Raw genomic sequence first — 10,597 nt, 5'->3', positions numbered from 1 at the left:
GGGGCATCCAAAGATGAAACGAAGCATCAAATGCCCAAGGTCACTCCCGGTCTCTGAACCGCACATGACGACTATCCGTCACTCCAATCCTGAAAATGTTTAACAACGGGGGATGAGATAAATCTCAATAAGTAAACAACCTAAACCCCACATAGGCCAATGCATACCCAGACGAGTCTAACATGCAATCCACCAGCCAACACAATCAATTTCACACAACATACTTACCTCGGCTCGAACTACGTGCCAACTCTGCACATTAGAATCCACCATAAAGCAATAATAATTCATGAACATAACATCACCACTCAAACGCCATAACTACGTATATTCAATCAATTCAATCACACTCAATTCACATTCATGGCCGAGCAACTTTCCACGACCCGGGTCAACACCCCACAAGTCAGCCCTCCGATCAAGCCGGGCTCCGTCCCTCATTGGACCTTTCACACTTTCTCACGACCTGCGTAAACACGCCTCAGGCTCAGCCCTCCAATCAATCCGGGCTCGGTCCCGCGTAACCACGCCTCAGGACATTTCTTTCTTTCCCATGACCCGCGTAAACACGTATCAGGTCTAACTTTCCTTTCACGGACCACCGTCAACACGTCTCAAGTCCGTTCTCACATGCACACAAGCCACACAATTCAATCAATTTCCAATGACCGCCGTTAACACGTCCCGGGTCAAACTTTCCTTTCATGGACCACCGTCAACACGTCTTCCTTTCACGGACCACCACCAACACGTCTCAAGTCCGTTCTCACATGCACACATGCCACACAATTCAAGTCACGAGCTCATCACACTAGCCCACCAATCCGACACTCAAGTCGGCCCAATCAAACGTCAATTTCATCCACAAACGCCACGACAATCCAGTTATCGCACCCACATAAATTAGCCACTAAACATGTCACATAATCATCGCAATTTAATCTAACAATTACTCACATTCAAATATTAACCCTAATCCACGTTTAGCCCCTAAACCAGTACTAATCACACCCTAAACAAGTCTAAAAATACCCATTATACTAAGTAGGGTTTAGGAAGTCACTTACTAGGTTTTGGCCCGGGAAAAATCGGCCCGGGCCTAAAATGGCCCGGGTGAACAGCGCTGGGCTCGGCACATGCACGGGCACGGCGGTCGGCCACAAGCAAGGCGCTCGGCACGGCGCTCGACACGGCCCTTGGCCATGGGCGCGGCGCTCGGCCACGAGCAAGGCACTCGACCAGGCACGAGCAAATAGCCGAGCGAGCGAGCGGGCGAGCGGCGGCGGCAACGGGGACGACGACGACGACGGTGGCGGCAGCGAGCAGCTACAACGGCAACGCGGCAGCAACGAGCCGAAGGGGAGGGGGAGGTCAGCCGGGGGTGGAGATGGCGAGAGAGAAAGGAGGCTAGGGGCTGAGGGGGAGCGAGCCGGCGGCGACAGGCGGCACGGCGGCGGTCGGTGGCAAGGGGGGCTGGGTGGTGGTGGTGAGAGCAGCGGCGGCCGGCACGGTGGCGTGCCTTCGACTGGCGAGCTGGACAGAGGGGAGAGGAGCTCGGGGAAGCTAGGGCTGAGGGGGGTGAACCGGCGACAGCGGCGACGCAGCGGACGGGTTGAGCAGGGCGGTGACGGCTGGGCAGCACCGGGCCGTGACAGGCGTGGCGACGAGCTGGCTAGCGATGGTGGGCGGCGACGAGCTCGAGCGGCGAGCAGCAAGCAGGACGCCAAGGCAGTCGGGCGAAGCAAGAAGGAAGGAAGAAGAAGAAGAGAAGAAGAAGAAAAGAAAGGAAGAGAGAGAAGGGGGGGAAGGGACGTTGCATGGGGGAGTGGGGGAGAGAGAGAGAGAGGGGACGGGCGCAGTGGGGGAAGGGACGGGAGCAAATGCGGCAGAGGGAGGAGAGAGAGAGAGAGAGGAGAAACGTCAACGTACTCAATCGCGATCCAACGGTCACAATTCGAACCCAAAAATGATCCAACGGCCCACGAAAATCCTAATTAATAATATAGGAAAAATGGCCAAAAGAAATCAAATAAAACACACTATGAGGGAGGTCTACTAGTCCAAATCTGCACCCGGTCGAAATTTCACTTTCCACATATCCCGGGCAATATCGAGGCTGGCCACAATAATATCGACACCATCCAATTAAATTCGTCCCGGAACTCCGAGAAATTTGACACCAAAGTTTGGGCTCTAAATAACGGCCAAATTCGATCGAGTGCGATTCTAGCAAAATCTCTAATTTAAAAATAATAACCCGAGAGTGATCAGTTCCGGGCGAGATTTTATTATAAGCGCACTGACGAAATACACGTTTTATAAATCCCAAAAGTTGGCCGAAATTCGGAATGTCACACTTGCTGTTTTAAAAGATTGTTTTCCTTTTTTAAACATTCATTTTCATATGCAATTGACTCATCAATTTTTTTGTTTTGAATCGCACTTTTTAAAGACAAAATCTCCTTCTTCAATATAGAAATCTTTTTGAAAACAGTTTTGTTAACAATGACTAACTCATCAATATAATTTGCAACTACTTCAGGAATTTTGGAATTACTTACTTCGTCTTCTTCATCAGAACTTGATTCTGAGTCTGAATTTTCCATCAAGCAGATATTGGCATATTCTTGTTCGCTTTTATCATAATCTAAGTCACTCCACGTTTCAACTTTGAAAGCCTTCTTATATCGTTCATACTTTCCTTTGTTCTTTTTGAGAAGAGGACATTTTGGCTTTATGTGTCCATTCTTTTTGCAGTGGAAACATATTACGTCCTTGTTTTCTTCATCTTCGCCACTTGAATTTCTTCTGAAAGTTTAGCTTTTTGGCTTTTGATGGCTCAGAATTCTTGAATTGCTTCTTTGACTTATTCATCTTCACCTTCTTTGCCATCTTTCTCAGTTTCTTGACCATTTGAGCCAACTCTTCATCTTCATCCTCATCTTCATCTGAATCTGTGTCATCAGAATCAATATTAGTTTTTAAAGCTATGGATTTTTTTACCTTTGGGTTCTTCAGTTTCTAAGAACTTTTCAGTTTCATAGGATTAAAAAGTTCCAATAAGTTCGTCTACTATGAGTGGTCTGATCTCCTGAGTTTCTCGAATAGAAACTTTGATGTTGTTCCACTCTTTTGAAAGAGCTCTCAGCAACTTGTTCACCTTCATAGATTCTAAGATGAGATTGTTTTGGAATTCAAGCCCATTTACGATCTCAGTGAAGCTGCTCTGCATCTCGGAAATTGTTTCATTTGGTTTCTAAGTGAAGGACTCGTACTGCCCAAGGAGAATGTTGAGATTTGTCTCCTTGACTCTCTTTGTTCCTTCATGAACAAGCTTAAGATGATCCCAAATTTCTTTTGCAGTTTTGAGATTTGCAATTCGTTTATATTCAACACTTGCTAGACCATTGTATATGGCCGTTCTGATCTTTGCATCAGATGGATCCTTTTGGAAATTTCTTTGGCCGAGAGAGGTAGAGCTTGAGGTCTGATTTGCTCTCTAATTTCTTCGGTAGAAGGTCTCTCATTTTGCCCTTTGGAAGTTTCTGGGGATTTTGTTTCGGTTGAAACGTTTGGAATGATTCCATATTCAACGATGTCCCATATATCCTGATCTATTCCCAAGATGAATGTCTTCATCTTGTTTTCCCAGACACTGTATTCAGTTCCATTGAAATAAGGCGGTCTGTTGTTGTGACCTGACTCAGCGTTACTAGCCATCAAGAATCGTTAGCTCAGAAGTAAAATAACACTTCAAAGAAAAATGAGCACTAAGCTCTGATACCAATTGTTACGGCTAGTGCTATAACCTAAAGGGGGGTGAATAGGTGATTTTACCAAATTAGATGATTTAAACCTGCGGAATGAATATAGTCGAGGTCAATAACTAGTATGATCAATATCAGATGGATGCGTATGACAAACTTGTATATAAGTTGTCGTCAGATGATTGCGTCTGATAACTAAGATGATGTTTTGACGAACTCGTTTGATAGATATGTATGCAGTATAATGTCAGCAATAATAAATGAAAGATTAGGGATAGAGAATACTGCACACAGATCTTTATAGTGGTTCGGCTTTATTAAGCCTATATCCACTCTCCACGCTGGCAGCATGTTGGCTGTGTTTCACTATTGAATCACCAAAAGATTACAAGAGCAATGCTTCTCAGATGATAGACTACACTATCATGTACACTCTTCACTCAAGTAATTTTCTTTCTGAAGTCACATCGTCGAATACAGTAATCACATGTATGTAAGATCGAAGCTCTATTCAGACTTTGGAATTCTCGATTCTGGTTGTTCAACTTGTACGATGTTTGCACTCCTTTTATACTCCTCTATGTCCAATCTATCCGTTGGACAGTCTTCAAAGGATTGATCCCCAAATCAACCTATTGGAGAATCTTCCCAAAAGAAGATGCATAGCCGTTAAAAGAAAAACCATTATCTCCAGGTGATTTGATCGCCCATACAATCAAATCAAGGTTTCCATAAGTGTAGTCCTTTGTGTTTAAGGAACGATCTTGTGATTGCCAAATAGGATATCTTGATATATCAATTTGACTGTCCTGCATAAACTTGCCAAAAATAACACTTATTGAATCTGACGAGGAATTATGAGTCTGATGACAAAATCCTTTCATCGACTAAGTTTGATGACTCAGTATTTACCTGCATCAAATAATTTAAGTGTGATTGTGGTCAGAAAAAGATTGTTTGTCTTTTTTCAAAACTAATTAGAGATTTTCCTCAACAATCACCAGTCGTCAAACTGACAAGAAGAGGTCCAGGAATTTGTTGTCATTGAAAATGGACACAAGCGATGAAGTTTCAGCTGAGAATTAACCACTTTGATGCTCTCGGCCACGAAACAAGGTGAAATAGAGGAAGTGCATGGCAGCGATGAAACTTCACAATGAGGGCCACAACCACTAGACGAAGTTCAACGGCAAAAGTCGGAAGGGGGGCGAGAGTCAACTTAGTTTGATGGGGGCACGATGGCAGGTGGTGCGACGGAGACCAATGAAGTTCAACGGCGAAAGTCAACGAGGTGCGACGGAAGCACTGCGCAAGAGGATTCAGGAGAGCAATCGACGGCGACAGTGAGGGAGGACTGTCAAAGGGAGAGGTGCAACGGTGACCAAGGGTTGAACATGACGGATGGAAGGGCATCGTTTTTTGTCGAGCCGTGTTGTTTTGGGATTATTGGTGCGACGTCGTTTTTGTTGACCCATTAAATGGTGTCGTTTTGGGACTATGGTGCCACGTTTGATGATACGGCCGCGTTTTGCAAGTCTACATGGATGGGATTTTTTAAATATAATGCCAACTCATATAAAAAAATATAATTAAAAAAGCCACGTCTTAATTTTGACCGGAATTTCTTGCCTTCGGCATTTAAGTGATCGTTTTTTCTCTGATTTGGAACTTAAGTAATCCGGCGAAAACTTTTGGCACTAAAAATGAGCGCCGTACATAACTTTTGGGACTTTTATTGTCTTTCTCCCGCAATTTTTTAGTATAGAAAGTTGATGACGCCAGAGAGGTGTTTCGTTGGAGAGTTGGAATCTGAAAGCACCGACTATTTATGCGTATAGTTTTTGTTGCTTAGAAAGCAACTTGGAACGTATTCTCACCTTAATAAATTTGCATTAGAGGCAATCGCTCCGTTTATTTTGCCAAGCATTGATCAGGAATAATTCAGCATCTGCAATTTCTTCCTCCATTAATTCTTGTCAACATGAAATTTGTCTTAAGATGTCTGGATTTACCAAATAGTTTTATTGAGGAGGACACTTTTCCGATTGAGGAACATTGGTAGCATACGTTTTCTTCCTACAGATATTTTTTGTTTTGCTGAGCTACTGCTGTCTGGTCTTTCATTTGGAATATGCAGCTTTCATCAGACTGGGACAGACATTTCTCACGAACATAATGAGCTCTAAACACAATTCAACGAAAATTTAACTATTCTGTCCTAGCTACTAACTTCTGCTTTTGGGAAGAACCTGAACCTTACCATTTCCATATAACAGGTCAGTTTTGTGTCAGTCATCTGAACTTGTTTAATCACCATATGGAACTATGCATAAGAGCAACTAAAACAAGGGCTTAATCAATTAGGAATTGAAGAGTTCCTGTCCAAAAGCTGCATTTAATTATGATTATTCAACAAATCGAATGCCAAATGTTGATGTCTTCCGCTTTATTGAAGACAGAAGGCAATGCAAATGGAGGTCCACTGCACATCCCTCACAGGAAGACAAACACTTGGCAACAAGTCTCTATAGCAAAATAGGGGCACCATTGCAATTGGTGGGGGGCTTTATAATCCTCTGAAGCACCTCTATCCTCGATTTCTGGATTTTGCGGCTACACATATCGACTTGCTTTCCCAGTCCTTCAACCTCCTTCATGATTACTCTCAGCTTCTTCTTGATGTCTGCTATTCCGAGCTTTACTTCTTCTGCTCCCTCCTCAATCGGAAAATCAGCTTTCTGCAAGAGGCCATTGATCTGTACCTCCAAAGGGTCAATCATACTTCTGATTTTGTCCAGGTCCTTGAGAGCACGAAAGGAAGCGGCCTGTAGAGCTTTCAGTTGTAAGAAATTATTCATGTAAATCATGGTGACTTCTCTTACAGAGTTTCTTGCATTTTGGACTCCTAGACATTGTTCGCATCATTATAGCTACTTAAAAATCATGCCAGCCTCACGATGTTCATTATGTTAATTGCCAGAATTTCTAGGGAAAACTATGGATGCTGACTTGGTTTGACTAAATTACGGGGATGATCACTGTAATTACAAAAAGTGAGGAAAAAGGTTTGTAGTACTCACTTGCATTGAGGTGATCACCTCCTCCTGACCTTTCAATGCATTTTCATAATTCTTCCAAAGGGAGTCAATCCACTTGCCAATCGCATCCATGGGGATGGCGGTTGCAGCCACTAGGGCAGCAACGACTGGCGGAGCAGCCACCGCAGCAGTCATGACCGAAAAGATCAGAATGGCTGCGAAAGTTGCAACCAGTATCATGCTTGAGATTTTCTTCCACATCTGTATGCTCTTGAGCTTCTTCTCAATCTTATTCTTCTTGATTTGCAACTTCTTGAGCATGGACCTCTTTTGCTTGTAAATCGTCGGAAAGATCTCGAAGAACTCCTTGGGGAAAGGGTCTCTGGTCTCCTTGAATTTTGTCAGTTCCTCCAAGATCATCGAGTAACTAAATTTATCCAAGGTATCTGCATCAGTTTCATGTGAAACAGAAAAAGCATGCATATTCCTCACCAACTTAACCTTATAATGTTAGGATATCAAATTTTAGAAATCAACTCGATATCATTGGCATGTTAGGATATGAAGTTGAATGCAAATGCATAGAGAAAATAGGGGAGATTGAATGACTTAGCCAATAATTGAAAATAGTGGCTAGCAAGAACCAATATACTAGGATACGTGTGCTCGAAATGAAGTTCCTTGAGAACTGAGATACATGTACCTGTAACGCCCCTCCCCATCTCCTTCTTCGAAGCAATGAAGTGCAGCGATAATTGGCAAATGGGCATCGCGCGCATGCTTCAAGCAATTCTCAAGGGCAGCACAGAAATCGAGGGTGCGCAAGCTATCTTTGAAGTAGTCCTCAACAAGCTCGAACAGCTCTTGATTTCTCCAGATGTCTTTCTTGCTATCCAAGATGACTTCGACAACTTCCTGGTTCATCTCCAAGAGGCACTCGGTTATCTCTTTCAGAGAATCCAGTGAGAGAGCTCGGACATCAACCCCGGAAGCAAGAGTGCTGAGGACTTGGTTCGTCCGTGCTTGGAGGTTTGCATCGAAGGTTCGCAAATCCGGGTCAGACTCCCACGCTATTCGGTACGAGCTGATGAGTTCCTTTGGGTACGGGACTTTGGGTATTGAATTAGCGTCTGTTGATGAGGGAACCGCTGGAGGGTTTCTTCTGGTGTTGGAGTTTGCCATTGACCTTCAGGTGAGATCGCGAGGTTTAGGAAAAGGAAAAAATGAAGCAGTCACAGAAGTTTATGTCCCTTAGAAATTTCAGAGCATGCAAAAAGGAAATTGAAAGGAAGAGCATGGGAAGGAATTCCGAACTTTGTCAGAAGACGGTGGTCGCATGTCCCAAAAGTTAAACTATTACAACAGCAATAACCAGTACAGGCCCATAACAGGCAATCATATAAAGACTCAAAACCATAACATTAAACTCTAATTCGAGAACCAAGTCTATCTATGTTGATGAACATAACCAATCATGCATTATCACAATGCATGGTTTACGTGTCACATGTGCTGTTGAGGACAAGAATTAGATAATTTTGATGAGATTCACTCCCTTCTCACATGCTAAGAGACACATTTTATGCAAGAAAATGTCATACGAGTATGATTTGATTCTGGGGTTGCTCCATTGGTTCAATAAGAAAAAAGAACATACTTTCACTAAATGACTTGAGTAATAAGATTAACAAAGTCCATGTCCTATACTTAAGTAGCTAAAACAACACGAAATTCACATTTTTTTTTGTTTAGGAGCAATTACTTAGCGGTAATTAAAAAAGGGTCCACGAAAAAATTAAAAGCTTTATCTTGATCTTTTTGAGAAATAGAGAAAAATCATAACGAATTTTTCGAAGTTCAATGAAAAAAAGAGTTCATCGATTGAGAAATCCAGACAATAAAAAAAATAAGACGACTTAAGAGATTTAGTACACCTTTTCTTTTTTTATTATAAATACGGAAAAATATATTTTCCTATCCAATTTTTTGGATTCGATAGAACTTTAACAAAAAGGTGGGAACTTTCACACGAGGCATGTTGCTAAAACGAGGTGAAACTAATCTTCATAATTGAGGAAAATGTCATACAAAAAAATCCCAAAAGTTATTATCATCATGTAATTAAGAAGATAGCCATTTCTCACAAAATTACCATTCAGAATGTTCATCCAACCCTAAGAACAATTCAATTCTCACTTTGCGAACTGATATGCGCATCCACCGACCACCATACTCCGATAACCAAGCCAGCTAAATGTAATCTCAGATGGAAAAATGAATTGAATGAAATCTATATGATGTTTACTATGAATGTTCATAATCGTAGGGTAGCACATAACAAACAGCAGCCGAGCATAAGGGTCCGCCTCTTGCCTATGTATTAGGTGATTTTCTAGTGCTTAGATCATGAAGATGCCCCAAAAGAAATCATTTCTAGGGTCTCCGAGAGTCATCCTATCGAAATGGGCTAATACACACATTTTCAACCACAACAAGGGAGTTCTATGAGTTATAATCAAATGTGGTCATGAATTTTTGAAAATTCATGAGGGCCTTCTCATATACCTAGCCTGCATGATAATCAACAGAAAGTTAAGATACCACAATCTCTACAAGATCTAAAATCATAACGGGAATACAATCAAACAAGCAAGATTGCTAACTCTTTTTGCACCATTGATTATAAGTTGGAGTTTTCCTTACCTAGATGAGCTGCTTCTTGCAATTGACTGCTACGGGGACAGAAGATGGAAAAGAGAGAAAGAGAGAGGGCAAGATAGTTTGTTGAATGTTGTGGAGATGACGCACCCTTTCATGTGAGTTTTATAGATTGTCATATTCAAGGATGAACTTGATCCCAACCATATAGATTGTGTGCGAAGGAAGCTAAATATTGGGCATAGTTACCGAGAATGCTCATGCAGTTACTGAGAATGCTTATGCCAGATCAGCATTTTCTATTCTCGAGAAGATACCGAGAAGCTAGGTTTAGAGACAAGCCGTCGACACCCAAGCTGTTCCGTGTTACATTTGTACAGAGAGTTGTAATATAGATTACTTGATCAGGCAGACATTATGATACTTCCGTATTTATCACATGATAAAAAGCCTAGATATAATGCGGATTACCCCTTTAGTTGTTGGATGCTTGCCAGTATAAAACCTTGACAACCGATTTTCCTTTTGTGTTAACTGAATTGTGTTAGAGATAGAATATGTTGACTTGTATTATACCTCCTTTTATTTTTCCTAGAGAGATTACTTCTTATATCTTCTAGGTAATTATGCTGTGCATCTTGTTTTTTCCCGAAATTAGAATTTAGCATGTCATATCTTATCAAAAGGAAAAAATTATGTTTATGAAAGAACATGCTTTTTCCTTAGTTTTAGTTGCTTTCCTATTTCTCTCTTGTTGCCAGTACCTGTGGTTTTTGCTTTAGGGGTTCAAGTTAGTGATGAGACTCTGTAGCTCCTCCAGCAAGGGCATTTATGGCGAGATGTGAACTCCGCCGAGCAGTGGCGGCGGATTGATAGGGTGATGATGATGCGTGTGGTTGCACGCGATGGTGGATCGTCTGGTGTGGTGGTGCTCTGCCCACTAAAGACGCTGAATTCTAGACCATGAAGTGAGCGGTTGATAAAAAGGGACAAGTGCTAGACATTTCAAATGGAGAAAAAATGATTCGATTAAGGGAGAGAGAGAGAGAGCAAAATCATGTACAAATGGAAAAACACATGAGCAAAATCTTCATGGGAAACTATATTCTTTTGAAAAGTTAATTATACGTTTGA

General features: G+C 42.1%; 2 protein-coding genes across 2 annotated transcripts; one reads left to right on the top strand and one right to left on the bottom strand.

The window, feature by feature from the left end:
• The first annotated feature begins 1,104 nt into the window (after positions 1-1,104).
• Positions 1,105-2,646, top strand: LOC115662013 (glycine-rich cell wall structural protein 1.8-like). The gene is made up of 2 exons (XM_030584189.2): positions 1,105-1,681; positions 2,543-2,646. Exons 1-2 carry the CDS (start codon positions 1,105-1,107, stop codon positions 2,644-2,646), a joined length of 681 nt encoding a protein of 226 aa, XP_030440049.2.
• Positions 2,647-6,292: 3,646 nt separating this feature from the next.
• LOC130135392 (UPF0496 protein At4g34320-like) lies at positions 6,293-10,359 on the bottom strand. Its single transcript, XM_056304407.1, has 4 exons — positions 10,228-10,359; positions 7,503-7,991; positions 6,848-7,232; positions 6,293-6,592 (listed from the first exon to the last, which is right to left on the bottom strand). The coding sequence occupies exons 2-4, from the start codon at positions 7,985-7,987 to the stop codon at positions 6,293-6,295; spliced, it is 1,170 nt and encodes a 389-aa protein (XP_056160382.1). The 5' UTR covers positions 7,988-7,991; positions 10,228-10,359.
• Between the last annotated feature and the right edge of the window lie 238 nt (positions 10,360-10,597).

This window comes from Syzygium oleosum, unplaced genomic scaffold (genome assembly GCF_021117445.2).
Source record: "Syzygium oleosum isolate NSW1041296 unplaced genomic scaffold, Sole_v2.1 Sole_v2.02, whole genome shotgun sequence".
NCBI lineage: Eukaryota > Viridiplantae > Streptophyta > Magnoliopsida > Myrtales > Myrtaceae > Syzygium > Syzygium oleosum.
The sequence above is the reverse complement of the archived record's forward strand: the minus strand, read 5'-3'. Positions and strand labels throughout refer to the sequence as shown.

Coding starts and splice junctions, on each gene's coding strand:
- LOC115662013 (XM_030584189.2), top strand. CDS start 1,105: ATGGCCCGGGTGAACAGCGCTGGGCTCGGCACATGCACGGGCACGGCG. Junction 1,682..2,542: donor CGACGAGCTGGCTAGCGATG/GTGGGCGGCGAC, acceptor CAACTACTTCAG/GAATTTTGGAATTACTTACT.
- LOC130135392 (XM_056304407.1), bottom strand. CDS start 7,987: ATGGCAAACTCCAACACCAGAAGAAACCCTCCAGCGGTTCCCTCATCA. Junction 7,233..7,502: donor GAGGGGCGTTACAGGTACAT/GTATCTCAGTTC, acceptor GGATAAATTTAG/TTACTCGATGATCTTGGAGG. Junction 6,593..6,847: donor AGGTGATCACCTCAATGCAA/GTGAGTACTACA, acceptor AAAGCTCTACAG/GCCGCTTCCTTTCGTGCTCT.